At 48.6% G+C, this 16708-nt stretch overlaps 1 protein-coding gene across 2 annotated transcripts in view; it reads left to right on the forward strand.

Moving 5' to 3' along the window:
• The first annotated feature begins 5264 nt into the window (after positions 1–5264).
• atf6b (activating transcription factor 6 beta) overlaps positions 5265–16708 on the forward strand; it is a 98145-nt gene continuing 86701 nt past the window's right edge. For both annotated transcript variants that reach the window (XM_073033830.1, XM_073033839.1), the window contains exon 1: positions 5265–5460. In XM_073033830.1, the coding sequence (XP_072889931.1) occupies positions 5400–5460 (61 nt within the window). In that variant the 5' untranslated portion in view covers positions 5265–5399. The remainder of the gene's footprint in view (positions 5461–16708) is intronic.

Consider the following 16708-nt stretch of genomic DNA (forward strand, 5'->3'; position numbering starts at 1 on the left):
TGAAGCAGAGGGGATAACTTCACTCGCCCCAGCACTGAAATGTTCCCACAACCTGTGGACTCACTTTCAAGATGCTTCATCTCGTGTTCTCGATACTTATTGTTTGTTTATTTATTTATTCTTTTGCAATCGCGCAGTTTTTTGACTTTTGCACTTTGGTTGTTTGTCCGTCCTGGCCTGTCATTGGTTCTATTGCATTTCTTGGATTTACTGCGATTGTACCCAATAAAACAAATCTCCTGGTTGCTATGGTGACATGTACGTAAAGAGCTTCAATAATAAATTTACTTTGAACCGTGAACCTCCAGTCCATGGCCCACACACCTTCTTCCTTTGCCAACACCAGGACTCACCAATCACAATTTTCACACATGACCAAGGAATGCCTCAGGCCTTGACTTCCAGCCTCGCACAGATTTCCAATATCGATGGCCTCGGGGGCGCGGGAGGGTAGGGGTACTCACACTCATTGGAGGTGACAGAAATCATGAGTGATGATCCCATTGAATGCAGATGTTGGTGAAGTGGAAGGCCTATCCTTGGGTGAGACCTGAAGCTGAAGAACAGAGATGATGGAAGGTTTGGATAGAGTAGATGTGTGGAAGATGCTTCTAGTTGTGGGAGAGTAGAGGACTATATTCCGCTAGATTCTGGCATGGTTCCTGACAATTGGAAAATTGCAAATCTCACTCCACTCTTATAACCATATAACAATTACAACACAGAAACAAGCCATCTTGGGCCTTCTAGTCCGTGCCGAATGCTTACTCTCACCTAGTCCCACCTACCCGCACTCAGCCAATAACCCTCCATTCCTTTCCTGTCCATATACCTATCCGATTTTTTTTTAAATGACAAAATCAAACCTGCCTCTGCCACTTCTACTGGAAGCTTGTTCCACACAGCTACCACTCTCTGAGTAAAGAAATTCCCCCTTGTGTTACCCCTAAACTTTTGCCCCCTAACTCTCAAATCATCCTCTTGTTTGAATCTCCCCTACTCTCAATGGAAAAAGCCTATCCACGTCAACTCGATCTATCCCCCTCATGATTTTAAATACCTCTATCAAGTCTCCCCTCAACATTCTACGCTCCAAAGAATAAAGACCTAACTTGTTCAACCTTTACCTGCAACTTAGGTGCTGAAACCCAGGTAACATTCTAGTAAATCTTCTCTGTACTCTCTATTTTGTTGACGTTCATGACGTCAGGTTCGCTTCTCAGGAAGCAATGACCTGCAAACTCTTCCAGAGTTGACATGCATCTGATCTCACCTCCCACCTTGTACGGAATTGTTCCTTTGCTCTTGAGATAGCCAGCCACAAGCCATACCTGGTTTTCTTGTACGGACCCGGTCGCCAGACTTGAATAGCACAGGTCTAGCTCGCAGCAGATTACGAACCTCCTGGTTCATTCACGGCTTTTGATTCTGGTATATACAGTGAGTTTTCGTAGGCACACACTCATCCACACAGGTTTTAATGAAGGTAGTGACAACTGTGCCGTGTTCATCCAGACTCAGAGATGAATCCCTGAATACAGTCCAGTCCACCGATTCAAAGCTGTCCTGTAGACGCTCCTGTGCTTCCCTTGTCCAAACTTTCTTGGTCCTCACTGCTGGTTCTGCAGTCTTCAGTCTCTGCCTGGACTCAGGGAGTGGAAGTACAGCCGGGTGAGGGCGTGGGGTGGCAGGGTGTAGTGCACGGGTGTACCGCTCTCTTCGAACAGCGGAGCAGTCTGTTAGCCCCTCTAGTTCCACAAGTTGGTAATAACTATTTAGAGAATTCTTCAGGCAAACCTGGTTAAAATCCCCCGAAAACACCGGGGAGAGCGTCAGGAAGAGCTGTTTCGTGGCTGTTGATCACATCACTCAGTTCGTCTAGAGCCAGTTTGACGCGGCCCTGAGAGGGAATGTTCACCGCTGCCAAGACGAAGGCAGAAACTCTCGGGGCAAACATGATTCTTCCTGCTTCTGCATTGAACACGTGTGGGGACTCCATTTCCCTGCAGAGAAATATTTCGATAGATAAACTTACTTTCTGCCTGTTACATCACTGGAGTTTAGACCAGCAACAGGGGCAGTGTTCCGGGCTTCCCTCATCGTGCTTCAGAATTCCGGTCGGTTTTCACTACTGTCAATCAGGCGAGTCCCGGGTGGGGCTCAGGAATACCGCCGCACAGATGCACAAGGTTGCTTCACTGTTGGTCATATCAGTTTTGTTAGAACACTCAGGATTGTTTGCTCTCAACCGAACTCCCGAACCTGGAGGACTGGTAGAAATCCTACACAATCAGGAAAACTCACCTCACTCACACCCTCTCACCGTCCCAGAACACATCCTACACAGTCACACCCTCTCACCGTCCCAGAACACATCCTACACAGTCAGGAAAACTCACCTCACTCACACCCTCTCACCATCCCAGAACACATCCTACACAGTCAGGAAAACTCACCTCACTCACCGTCCCAGAACACATCCTAAACAGTCAGGAAATTTCAACAAGGAAGGCTCACCACCGCCTCTACTTTCTGAGGGAGCAGAGGACATCCATACTCGTGTCATTCTACAGATGCACACTAGAGGGCAGCCTAACATGCTGTATCTCTGCTTGGTACGGAAACTGCCCTGGGCAGACAAGGGAGCTCTACAACAGCTGCTTCAAACTGCCCTGTGCATCACTGACACCAGCCTATCCGCCACTGACATTTATACAGAAAGGGGCCAGTAACATCATGAGAATTCTACCCACCCTGCTCATGTACTGTCCTATTCAAGTCAAGTCAAGTCGCTTTTATTGTCATTTCAACCATAACTGCTTGTCCAGTACACAGTAAAAATGAAACAATGTTCCTCCAGGACCACGGTGCTGCATGAAACAACACAAAACTACATTAGACTTCAGACCTACACGGGGCTACATAAAGTGCACAAAACAGTACAAGACAGTACAATAATTAATACACAAGACAATAGACACAGTAAAGGGCAAATTACAATATAATAATAAATGATGTAAATGTAAAGAATGTAAACAATGTTTTAGCAGGAATTGAGAAAGAAATGAGCAAAAATTGCAAAGGGAGTGGAGTGGTGTTCAGGGGTGTGTGTGTGTGTGTGTGTGTGTGTGTGTGTGTGTGTGTGTGTGTGTGTGTGTGTGTGTGTGTGTGTGTGTGTGTGTGTGTGTGTGTGTGTGTGTGTGTGTGTGTGTGTGTGTGTGTGTGTGTGTGTGGTGTCAGACTAGACTCTGGGTATTGAGGAGTCTGATGGCTTGGGGGAAGAAACTGTTACACAGTCTGATCGTGAGAGCCCAAATGCTTCGGTACCTTTTGCCAGATGGCAGGAGGGAGAAGAGTTTGTGTGAGTTTCCATCAGGGAGTAAAACAGTTACTTTTCCCATGCTGATCAGTGTTGGCACGTGGCCTAGTGGATAAGACATTGGTCTAGTGATCTGAAGGTCACTGGTTCGAGCCTCAGCTGAGGCAGCGTGTTTGTGTCCTTGAGCAAGGCACTTAACAACACATTGCTCTGCGACGACACCGGTGCCAAGCTGCTTGGGTCCTAGTGCCCTTCCCTTGGACAACATCGGTGGCGTGGAGAGGGGAAGGCTTGCAGCTTGGGCAACTGCCGGTCTCCCATACAACCCTGCCCAGGCCTGCGCCCTGGAAACCTTCCAAGGTGCAAATCCATCGTCTCACGAGACTAACGGATGCCTATTTATTTTAAAGCTGATCAACACCCTCACCCACTAACCCACCCTTTCACACCCCCAACCACCACTACTTTATCATTTCCTGTCAGAGTGTCCTGTCAGGACACTCCTGTCTATTATGGACATACAATCCATCAATGCCTATCGGCCAACTTATGTATTTATAGTTGTGCTACAATGATCAGGAGTAACACTTTGTGCTTTACACTTGCTCATTGGAAATAATATTAAATAATATTACAAATTTCTGAGTCTTTATAAGGCATTAGTCAAACTGCACTTTGAGTACCATGAGCAGCTTTGGGTCCTTTATCTGTGAAAAGATGTGCCTACATTGGAGGGGGTCCAGAGGAGGTTCACGAGAATGATCCCAGCAATGAAAGGGTTATCAAATGAGGAGTCTTCTATGGCTCTGTGCCTGTACTTACTGGAGTTTAGAAGAATGAGGGTGTATCTTATGGAACCCTATTGAATATTGAAAGGCCTCAGAAGAGTGGATGTGGAGTGGATGCTTCCTATAGTGGGGGTGTCTGAGACCAGAGGGCACAGCCTCAGAATAGAGGGACGTCCATTTAGGAAAGAGATGAGAAGGCACATCTTTAGCTAGAGAGCGATGAATCTGTGGAATTCATTGCCACAGACAGCTGCAAAGGCCTAGTCATTGGGTATATTTAAAGCGCAGGTTGATAGGTTCTTGATTAGTCAGGGCATCAAAGGTTAAGGGGAGAAGGCAGCAGAATAGAATCGAGAGAGACAAAAGCTCAGACCTGATGGAATGGCAGAGGTGCTCGATGGGCTGATGGGCCTAATTTGGCACCTGTGTCGTGGGTCTGTGTGTGTGAGCGGGTGGCAGATGAGAAAGGGGTTTGTTTTCTGTTGTTTTGCTGCGGTTGTTGTTCCTTGTCCCGAACTAAAACTTCGACAGACCTCCACAGATGCTGGAAATTCAAGCAGCACACAAAATAGAGGAACGAGACAGGCCAGTCAGCATCTATGGGGAAAGAAAAGTCCAGTCGAAGTTTCGAGACCCATCAGACTGTAATTTTCTCCCCCATAGATGCTGCCCGGCCCGCTGAGTTCCTCCAGCATTTCCAGGCGCGCAAAGCTCGTTTTGGAATAGAGGCGGCTCCCTTTCCCGAGACGCTGATTGGTGAATGCGCCGCCAGTCAGGATTTCCGTGGTTGGCCCCGAATGTTGATTGATGGGACCGTCCACCAATCGAATGAGGCTACAACTTTACTACGGCTGCTCAGAACGATGGGAACAGTTTGTATGCTAGGATTGGCCGACTCCTGATCGTCGGAACGGATTGATGGTAGTGACTGGCCGAGCCCAGAGCGCAGTGTGCTAATTCTTGATTGGGATTGGCCGAGCCGTCAGCGAATTGAGTGGATTTTGCGCAGCGATAGGTCAAACTACAGAAAACGGTTTGTAGGGCACAGATTGGCCCATTGAACGATGGGAGTTGATTGTGCCCAGTGATTGGGCAAACACAGAGCGATGTGAGCGGATCCTGTTGGGGATTGGTCAAACGCTCCGTCACTCAGTAAGGGGGAGGGGCGGGTTTCCGGTGATGGGCCTGGGCCTTTTGAGAGTGTCAGACTGGAATCGAAGGCCGACAATTGACTTTTGAGGCGTCGGGGCTCAGGCAACAGAGGGGCGGACAACACCTTATCTTCAGGCGCCATGGCAACGGAGCTAGACAGTCGATTCTTCGCGGACAACCTGCTGAGCAGCGAGGATTGGGGTAGGAAAGGGAGAGGAGTGATGGGGAGGGAAGTGGAGGTGGAGGGTAGGGGAAGAGGAGGTGGGTGGGGTGGCAGGAGCACGAGGAGGTGGGGGAGTGTGGGAGGGGGGCTGATAGGGAAGGGATAGGTTTGGAGGGAAGAGGAGGAAAGGGGAAAGGAGATGTCATGAAGGCCATTTTGCTGGTGGTTTTGAAGTTCCTCTACTCAATGGTTCTTAAATCTTTGTCTCAAAGAGACATTGTCATTGGAAATGTTCAAAGCAAGGGCTAGTAGATGCAGTGCAGTGTGAGATTGGCTAGGTCTGATCATAACAGGCCATTTGTCCCGTTACAGCTGCACTGGGACGATGTACAAATAACTGGCATAATGTGTATTTCAAAAATCTATCCAGATTCTGACTGATAGGAGCAGGGAAGCTGGATGATAGGGGTGTGAATCCCCAGCTAGGAAGAACAGGCAGCCAAGGAAATCCATGAATGAATTGAGAGGATACAGGACTGTACTGAAGGAAGAATTCGAGGAGTAAAAAAGATTAGATCCACAAGAGCTTTATTTGTCAATGGCGCATCAGAACATCAGTGAAATGTGTCGTTTAAGTCAGTGACCAACCCAGTCTGAGGATGTGATGGAAAGCTGCCAGCAAGTGTCACAATGCTTCCAGCATCAGTCTAGTATGCCCACAACTGCTAACCCTAACCCGTACGTCTTTGGACAGATTCCTCGCAGGCAGCGGTGGGGATTGAACCCTCATGTTGCGATCGCTAACCTCCATGCTACCGTGTGGCTGCCTACACTACCTTGCCCCCAAATGGGCTGCATGCAATACTTTAGAGAGAAAATTCAGGGAAAAATGAAGAGATCTTGCAAGGTTATTAAGGGAAAAAAGATTAACTAGACATACGGTAGGACCTCACAACAAAAAGAGGGCACCGCAGCAGGAGATAGGCAAGGTCTTCAATGAATATTTTTCCTTTGCCTTTACTGTGGGGAAAGACTTGAAGATTTAGGAACTGGGAAAAGTCAATGGGATGTCTTTAGGATGGTCTACATTATTTTAGAAAAGTTACTGCGAGTCTTAAAAGGTATGAAGGTAGATAAATCTCCAGGTCCTGACCAGCTATATCCAAAAACGCTGTGGGAGGCTGGAGGTGAAGCTACCAAGGTGAAAGAGGTGGCTATTCCAGACTTCAGTAAGGTCAGTAATAAAGTTCAGTGAGGTAGGCTGCTGTGAAAGATTAGATCACATGTCATCTGGACAGAGATAGCTAACTGAATATCCAGCCGTCTGAGTGTAGAGAACAGCTGACGGGGAAGTTTGTTTTCTCTGACTGGAGGCTGGGCTGCCTTGGGTCAGTGCTTGGATTGGGAGCCGATGATACTGGTATAACTTGGGGGGGGGGTGGGAAGCGGTGGTGTGTCAGGGGTCAGTGATCGGTCTGGAGCCCGGTGACGGTGGTGTGTCAGGGGTCAGTGATCGGTCTGGAGCCCGGTGACGGTGGTGTGTCAGGGGTCAGTGATCGGTCTGGAGCCCGGTGACGGTGGTGTGTCAGGGGTCAGTGATCAGTCTGGAGCCCGGTGACAGTGGTGTGTCAGGGGTCAGTGATCGGTCTGGAGCCCGGTGACGGTGGTGTGTCAGGGGTCAGTGATCGGTCTGGAGCCCGGTGACGGTGGTGTGTCAGGGGTCAGTGATCGGTCTGGAGCCCGGTGACGGTGGTGTGTCAGGGGTCAGTGATCGGTCTGGAGCCCGGTGACGGTGGTTGTCAGGGGTCAGTGATCGGTCTGGAGCCCGGTGACGGTGGTGTGTCAGGGGTCAGTGATCGGTCTGGAGCCCGGTGACGGTGGTGTGTCAGGGGTCAGTGATCGGTCTGGAGCCCGGTGACGGTGGTGTGTCAGGGGTCAGTGATCGGTCTGGAGCCCGGTGACGGTGGTGTGTCAGGGGTCAGTGATCGGTCTGGAGCCCGGTGACGGTGGTGTGTCAGGGGTCAGTGATCAGTCTGGAGCCCGGTGACAGTGGTGTGTCAGGGGTCAGTGATTGGTCTGGAGCCCGGTGACGGTGGTGTGTCAGGGGTCAGTGATCGGTCTGGAGCCCGGTGACGGTGGTGTGTCAGGGGTCAGTGATCGGTCTGGAGCCCGGTGACGGTGGTGTGTCAGGGGTCAGTGATCGGTCTGGAGCCCGGTGACGGTGGTTGTCAGGGGTCAGTGATCGGTCTGGAGCCCGGTGACGGTGGTGTGTCAGGGGTCAGTGATCGGTCTGGAGCCCGGTGACGGTGGTGTGTCAGGGGTCAGTGATCGGTCTGGAGCCCGGTGACGGTGGTGTGTCAGGGGTCAGTGATCGGTCTGGAGCCCGGTGACGGTGGTGTGTCAGGGGTCAGTGATCGGTCTGGAGCCCGGTGACGGTGGTGTGTCAGGGGTCAGTGATCGGTCTGGAGCCCGGTGACGGTGGTGTGTCAGGGGTCAGTGATCGGTCTGGAGCCCGGTGACGGTGGTGTGGCAGGGGCCAGTGATTGGTGTGGAGCCCGGTGACAATGTACCTCAGGGGCCAGTGCTTGGACACGGTGCTGGTGACTTCTGGAGTGAAGCAGGACAGGAGGTGACTTGACGGAGGTATATAAGATGATATGAAGCATAGATCAAGTGGATAGATAGAGGTTTTATCGCATGGCAGTAATGGCTGACGCAAGGGGGCATTATTTTAAGGTAACTGAAGAATAAATGGGTTAGGGGTGTTGGGTAGTTTTTTTAATGCAAGGAGTGCAGGGTGTGTTGATTGTGCTGTTGGGCTGCCATAGCAGCATGTACAATTGGGATATTTCAGAGACCTAGATAGACATATGAATGATAGAAAAATGGAAGCTATGTGGAGGGAAGGTTTAGCTTGATCTTTGAGTAGGTCAAAAGTTCAAAACAACTTTATAGGCTGACGGGTCTGAATTGTTCTGTTCTCGGTTCCAAAGCTGCTGAACCAGGTCAGTGTTCAAGCACACCGATCCTGTGATATGATGCAATCTGTCAGTGTGAATATTAACAAGAGCCGCATCGCTCTTTTGAAGGTTGAAAGACAAGTTAAGGCTGTTTTTTTAAAGAAAAAAAGTGATATCAGTCCTTAATCTGTACTGGACCATTACCTGCATTTCTGGTTTCTACTTGGAGGAAGGTGTATTGTGTAGCAAAGCTTCACTTGGCTGATTTCTGGGTTTGTTGGTTTCTCTTTTCCTCTGTGATTTGAGGTTACAGGGTGTTGTTTGAGTTCAACAAAGAGGTGATTCTGAGTGGGCTAGATGGACTGTTAACTCAGGCTGGAGAGTGTGATAACACGGTCGCACAGTGGTTAGTGCATTGCTTTACAGCACCGGCGATCTGAAGATCGGAGGACAGTTCTTACAGCCAGTGGCAAGGAGGTTGTCTCTGCGATCGCGTGGGTTTCGTCTGGGTACTCCGGTTTCCAACCACATTCCAAAGATGTATAGGTTTGGGTTCATAAATTGTGGGCATGCTGTGTTGGAGCCAGGAGCATGTGGGCACTTGCAACCTGCCCTCAGCATATCGTTGGAATGTAGTCATTGAAATGCATCCTTTTTGAGTCACTGTACGGTTCGGTGCCTGTGTGACAAATCAGTGAAATGGCTGTCTTTGAGGGCAGAGTTAGTGTTCAGTGCAGAGATGTATTGTCACACTCCCCACTGCAGAGACGTATTGTCACACTCCCCACTGCAGGAGACCGTGGCAATGGCAAATGAACCACGAAGCTCAGTCTGGCTTCTGATGCTTGCTGTTATGTAAATTGGAATAATGTTTGCATACGGCATGGTGAAGGGTGCCGGTGTTCCCAGGAATTGTCTCCTAGGAACTAGGACATTCATGTTCAAGTTGTGTAAGACATTGGTGAGGTCAAATTTGGAATTTGCGTGCAGTTTAGGCCAGCTACGTACAAGAAAGATATAAATAAGATTGGAAAAGTACAGAGAGAGTTTACAAGGATCTTGTCAGACCTGAATAGGTCTTTATTCCCTTGATTGAGGGGACTTCCGATAGTACAATGCACATTTATGGGGGGTATACATAGAAAAAATGCAAACAGGCTTGTTCCATGAGAGGTCATGGGTGCAGGGCGAAAGGTGAAATGTTTAAAAGAAACGTTGTCACTCAGGGTGGTGAGTGTGGAGCAAGCTGCCAACGGAAGCTAAAGATGGCTTATACGCATTGATTGTATGTCGATAAAATAACGCTTGGCAGAGGAGTGCCTGTACACAAGATGACTGACAGGAAATGATCAAGACGTGATGTTTTGGGGGTGGTGATGTTGATCAGTCTTTTATCTTGGGAAAAGGAACTGTTTTTGAGTCAGGTGCTCCAGGCATGGATGTGGCGTAGCCTCGTTGACGGGAGTGGGACAGACATTAAGTCCGCCATTATCCAGGTCTCTCCAGACAATGCAGGACTGACGAAGCAGCAACTGAATTGCGGGGTGGAAATGGAAAGATTGCAGGTGCTGCAAACTGAAAATAACAGACACACAGATACTCTGCAGAGTGAAATAAACAGTCAACGTTTTGGGGTGAGATCCTCAATCAGGACTTGAGGAAGCACCACTGCCCAAAAAAATTGACTGTTTCCCTCCAACGATGCTGCCTGACCTGCTGAGTTCTTCCAGCATTTTGTGTGCGTTGCTCTGGATTTCCAGCATCTGCAGACCCCCCCTGTGTTTGCAAACCGTGAATGCTGGTGTCAGTCAGTGGGCCGGGCAGCCTCTGAGGATGCATTTCCATGGTAACTGCCTGGCCTGCTGAGCGCTCTGAGCATTTGCTGTGCTTATTACAGAACAGGCCATTGCATATTGACAGAACCCGTTAGTATTAGCTGACCAAAGGCAGATTGACGGTTACAGTAGCTTTACAGCGCCAGTTGTCAGATCGGGGTTCAGTCCTTCCCCATGACCACCTGGGTATCCTACCACATTCCCAAAATGTACAGAATAGGGTCGGACATCAGAACATCCTTGTTGGTCATTTTTGTAAACAATACATTTTACTGTATGTTTCGATGTGCATGTGACAAATAAAGCTCATCTTTAAAGATCTTCATGTTTCACATCAGTTACCAGGTACATGAGATAAATAAAGCTAAACTTTATCTTTACAATCTCTACCCTGCCAACAAATCCCACCCACCCTGCTTGTCCCACTCCCATCAAGGAGGGGGCTTTGTAGCATCCATGCCAGGGCCACCAAACTCAAAAACAGTTACTTTCCCCAAGACTGATCAGCACCTCCACCCCTCCACACCCCAACTTTATCATTATCTGTCAGTCACCTCATGTACAGACACTCCTGTGTTTCGCATCACTTTAAATCATCATCAGGTGTTGTGTCTTATGACATGAGTCATGACCATGGTTGTTCTTGGCAAATTTATCTACAGAAGTGGTTTGCCATTGCCTTCTTCTGGGCAGTGTCTTCACAAGACGGGTGACCCCAGCCATTACCAATACTCTTTGGAGATTGTCTGTCTGGCGTCAGTGGTCACATAACCAGGACTTGTGATATACACCAGCTGCTCATACGACCGTCCACCACCTGCTCCCAAGGGTTCGCGTGACCCTGAGTGGTTGGGGTGGTGGAGGGTGTTTGGTGCTAAGCGGGTGCTACACCTTGCCCAAGGGTGACCTGCAGGCTAGTGAAGGGAAGGAGCACCTTACACCTCTTCTGGTGGAGACGTATCTCCACCACGACACCCGTCTCGTGTATTCACCTCCCTTGGAAGTTTTCATGTTTAATTGTTTTGCAACATTGAATCACAGTGGAGATAATTCAGTGCTCCCCAAATTCCATCAGTACGTGGACTTTGCAACGAGAGGGGAGAACATGTTGGACCTTGTTTACACAAACATCCCTGACACGTACTGGGCAGAGCCCCGCCCCCACCTCGGATACTCAGACCACATCTCTGTTATGCTAATCCCAGCATGCAGACTGCTCGTCAGGCGCTCCAGACCAGTTCAGAAGCAGGTGAAAACCTGGCCAGCAGGAGCCATCTCTGTTCTTCAAGACTGCTTTGAGAACACTGACTGGCACATGTTCAGGGAGGCTTCAACTGATGGCGACTCTACCAACTGAGAGGAGTACACAGCATCAATGACCAGCTACATCAGCAAGTGCATTGATGATGTTACTCTGTCCAAGACCATCACTATACACGCCAACTAGAAGCCATGGATGACTGCAGAGGTGCGTGTGCTGCTGAGGTCCCGCAACTCCGCCTTCAGAGCAGGCGACAAGGCAGCTTTAACAACAGCGAGGGTCAAACTGTCCCGAGCCATCAGAGGGACAAAGCATGCACATGCCCAGCTAATCCACAGTTACTTCCAGGACAGCGGCGACACGCGGCGCATGTGGAAGGGCATCCAGGACATCACCAATTACAGGACATCACCTGTCTGTGCAGGTGATGCCTCCCTCCCAGATGCACTGAATAACTTCTACGCCCATTTTGAGGTGGAAAATGACGTGGCGGTGAGGAAGTCCACCCCTCCTGCGAATGACCAGGTGCTGTGTCTCACTGTGTTCGATGTGAGAAGAACCCTGTGCAGGGTCAACCCACGGAAGGCTGCTGGACCAGACAACATCCCTGGTAGAGTGCTCAGAGGATGTGCAGACCAGCTAGCAGATGTTCTCACTGACATCGTCAACTTCTCCCTGAGCAGCGCCACCATTCCAACATGCTTCAAGGCCGCCACCATCTTCCCCGAGTCTTCAGTGTCCTGCCTAAATGACTACTGTCCCATTGCACTTACATCCATCAACATGAAGTGTTTCGAGAGGCTCATCATGAGGCACATCAAGACCCTGCTGCCCCCCTCACTGGACCCCCTGCAGTTTGCGTACCATCCCAACCGCTCAACCGACGATGCCATCGCCACCACCCTCCACCTGGCCCTAACCCACCAGGACAAAAAATGACACATACGTTCAGATGCTGTTCATTAGACTTCAGTTCAGCGTTCAACACAATCATCCCTCAGAAACTGATTGGAAAGCTGAGCCTACTGGGACTGAACACCTCCCTCTGCAACTGGATCCTAGCCTTCCTGACTGGGAGACCTCAGTCTGGATTGGGAGTAGATCGGGATCTCCAACACCATCACACTGAGCACGAGGGCTCCCCAGGGCTGTGTGCTCAGTCCACTGCTGTTCACTCTGCTGACCCACGACTGTGCTGCAACACACAGCTCGAACCACATCATCAAGTTCGCCGATGACACGACCGTGGTGTGTCTCATCAGCAAGAACAACGAGTCAGCTTACAGAGAGGAGGTGCAGCAGCTAACGGACTGGTGCAGAGCCAACAACCTGTCTCTGAATATGAACAAAACAAAAGAGATGATTGTTGACTTCAGGAGGGCACGGAGTGACCACTTCCAGTTGAACATCGACGGCTCCTCGGTAGAGATCATAAACAGCACCAAGTTTCTTGGTGTTCACCTGACGGAGAATCTCACCTGCTCCCTCAGCACCAGCTCCATAGCAAAGAAAGCCCAGCAGCGTCTCTACTTTTTGCGAAGGCTGAGGAAAATCCATCTCCCACCCCCCATCCTCATCACATTCTACAGGGGTTGTATTGAGAGCATCCTGAGCAGCTGCATCACTGCCTGGTTCGGAAATTACATTATCAGATCGCAAGACCCTGCAGCGGATAGTGAGGTCAGCTGAGAAGATTATCAGGGTCTCTCTTCCCACCATCACGGACATTTACACTACACGCTGCATCCGCAAAGGAAACAGCATTCTGAAGGACCCCACACACCCCTCATACAATCTCTTCTCCCTCCTGCCATCTGGGAAGAGGCTCCGAAGCATTCGGGCTCTCACGACCAGACTATATAACAATTTCTTCCCCCAAGCTATCAGACTCCTCAATACCCAGAGCCTGAACTGACACCTTGCCCTGTTGTCCTGTTTATTATTTATTGTAATTCCTCCACTGTTTTTGTGCACTTTACGCAGTCCTGCGTAGGTCTGTAGTCTAGTGTAGCATTCTCTGTGGGGTTTTTTTACGTAGTTCAGCCTAGTTTTTGTACTGTGTCATGTAACACCATGGTCCTGAAAAGCATTGTCTCATTTTTACTATGCACTGTACCAGCAGTTATGGTCGAAATGACAATAAAAGGTGTAGTATGCTGCGTCCGGTGCTCCCGGTGTGGCCTTTTATATATTGGTGTGACCTGACGCAGACTGGGAGACCGTTTCGCTGAACACCTACACTCTGTCCGCCAGAGAAAGCAGGATCTCCCAGTGGCCACACATTTTAATTCCACATCCCATTCCCATTCTGATATGTCTATCCATGGCCTCCTCTACTGTCAAGATGAAGCCACACTCAGGTTGGAGGAACAACACCTTATATACCAGCTGGGTAGCCTCCAACCTGATGGCATGAACATTGACTTCTCTAACTTCCGTTAATGCCCCTCCTCCCCTTCTTACCCCATCCCTGACATATTTAGTTGTTTTTTTCTCTCTCTCTCTGCCCATCACTCTGCCTGTTCTCCATCTCCCTCTGGTGCTCCCCATCCCTTTTCTTTCTCCCTAGGCCTCCCGTCCCAAGATCCTTTCCCTTCTCCAGCTCTGTATCCCTTTTGCCAATCATCTTTCCAGCTCTTAGCTTCATCCCACCCCCTCCGGTCTTCTATCATTTCGCATTTCCCCCTCCCCCCACTACTTTCAAATCTCTTAGTATCTTTTCTTTCAGTTAGTCCTGACGAAGGGTCTCGGCCCGAAATGTCGACAGTCCTTCTCCTGTAGATGCTGCCAGGCCTGCTGTGTTCCACCAGCAATTTGTGTGTGTTGCATAAAAGTGACTTGACTTGACTTGAATTTGGCTTTTCTGGCACTGATCAACAGAAAAAAACTGTGTCAAAGTGAAAACAGATCTCTACAAAGTGATCTACATTAATTACAAATATAAAACACAAAATAATTTATTACGTTAAGTGTTTTCCCCCTTTAGTATGACATACCAAATCACCGCTGGTGCAGCCAATTGGCTTTAATAATTAGTTAAAAGTCACATAATTAGTTAAATGGAAATCACTGTGTGCAGTCAAGGTGGTTCAAATGATTATTGTAAGGTCCAACTGCTGGAGAGTCAGTATCCTGGCAAAAACTACACCATGAAGTCAAAAGAACACACCAGGCAACTCTGCGAAAAAGGTTATCGAAAGGCACAAGTCAGGAGATGGATACAAGAAAATTTCCAGATCACTGAATATCCCTTGGAGTACAGTTACGTCAATCATCAAGAAATGGAAAGAATATGACACAGCTGTAAATCTGCCTAGAGCAAGCCATCTTCAGAAACTGAGTGACCTACAAGAAGGGGACTAGTGAGGGAGGCCACCAAAAGACCTATTCTGTGACAACTCTGGAGGAGCTACAAGCTTCAGTGGCTGAGATGGGGGAGACTGCGCACACAACAACTGTTGCCCGGGTGCTTCACCAGTCACAGCTTTATGGAAAAGTGGCAAAGAAAAAGCTTCTGTTGGGGATAAAAGCCTGGCATGAAATCTAAGCTAGAGTTTGCCAGAAGGCTCTGAAGTCAGGTTCTATGCTCTGATGAAACCAAAATTGAGCTTTTTGGCCATCAGACTTCACTGCAACAGGCCCTGGAAGAGTTGTGAAGGTAGAGGGTAAAATAAATGCCGTAGAATATGGGAAATCCTAGAGGAAAACCTGATGCAGTCTGTAAGAGCATTGCGACTTGGGAGAAGATTTGTTTTTCAGCAAGACGATGATCCCAAGCTTAAAGTCAAAGCTACACAGGAAAGGTTTAAAAACAACAAAGTTAACATCCTGGAGTGACCAAGTCAGAGACCAGACCTCAATCCAATTGAAAATTTGTGACTGGACTTGAAACAGCTGTTCACGCACAATCCCCATGCAGTCTGACAGAGCTCGAGCAGTTTTGTAAAGAAGATGCTGAAAAACATTTAGTGTCTGGATTTGTAAAGCTGATAGAGACCGGTCCACACAGACTCAAGGCTGTAATTGCTGCCAAAGATGCATCTACTAAATACTGACTTGAAGGGGGTGCATATTTATGCAGTGAATTATTTTGAGTTTAATAATTCCAATTATAGTCTTATGGTCTCATAAATTTAGACCAATTTGTAGAAATTTATTTTCACTTTGACATGAAAGAGTCTTTTCTGTTGATCAGTGTAAAAAAAAAGCCAAATTAAATCCACTGTAATTCTATATTGTAAACCAATCAAACATGAAAACTTGTGGGGGAGGGTGTGAGTACTTTTTATAGGCACATGTGATTAAACACATTGATGAAGGTAGAGCCGTAGATGTAGTGTGTATGGATTTTAGCAAGGTATTTGATAAGGTACCCCATGCAAGGCTTATTGAGAAAGTAAGGAGGCATGGGATCCAAGGGGACATTCCTTGTGGATCCAGAACTGGCTTGCCCACAGAAGGCAAAGAGTGGTTGTAGACGGCTCATATTCTGAATGGAGGCCAATGACCAGTGGTGTGCCTCAGGGATCTGTTCTGGCACCCTTACTGTTCATGACTTTTTATAAATGACCTGGATGAGGAAGTGGAGGGATGGGTTGGTAAGTTTGCTGATGACGCAAAGGTTGGGGGTGTTGTGGATAGTGTGGAGGGCTGTCAGAGGTTACAGCAGGACATTGATAGGATGAGAAGTGGCAGATGGAGTTCAACCCAGGTAAGTGTGAAGTGGTTCATCTGGTAGGTCAAATATGATGGCAGAATATAGTGTTAATGGTAAGACTCTTCGTAGTGTGTAGGATCCGAGGGATCTTGGGGTTCGAGTCCATAGGACGCTCAAAGCAGCTGCGCAGGTTGACTCTGTGGTTAAGAAGGCATACGGAGCATTAGCCTTCATCAGTCGTAGGATTGAGTTTTAAGAGCTGAGAGGTAATGTTGCAGCTATATAGGACCCTGGTCAGACCCCACTTGGAGTACTGTGCTCAGTTCTGGTCGCCTCACTACAGGAAGGATGTGGAAAGGGTGCAGAGGAGATTTACAACAATATTGCCTGAATTAGGGAGCATGCCTTATGCCTTAAGTTGAGTGAACTCGGCCTTTTCTCCTTGGAGCGAAGGAGGATGGGAGGTGACCTGATAGAGATGTACAAGATAATAAGAGGCATTGATTGTGTGGATAGTCAGAGGCTTTTTCCCAGGGCTGAAATGGCTAGCACGAGAGGGCCGAAACTCTTCAT

The sequence above is a fragment of the Hemitrygon akajei genome, chromosome 2 (genome assembly GCF_048418815.1).
Source record: "Hemitrygon akajei chromosome 2, sHemAka1.3, whole genome shotgun sequence".
Classification (NCBI taxonomy): Eukaryota; Metazoa; Chordata; class Chondrichthyes; order Myliobatiformes; family Dasyatidae; genus Hemitrygon; species Hemitrygon akajei.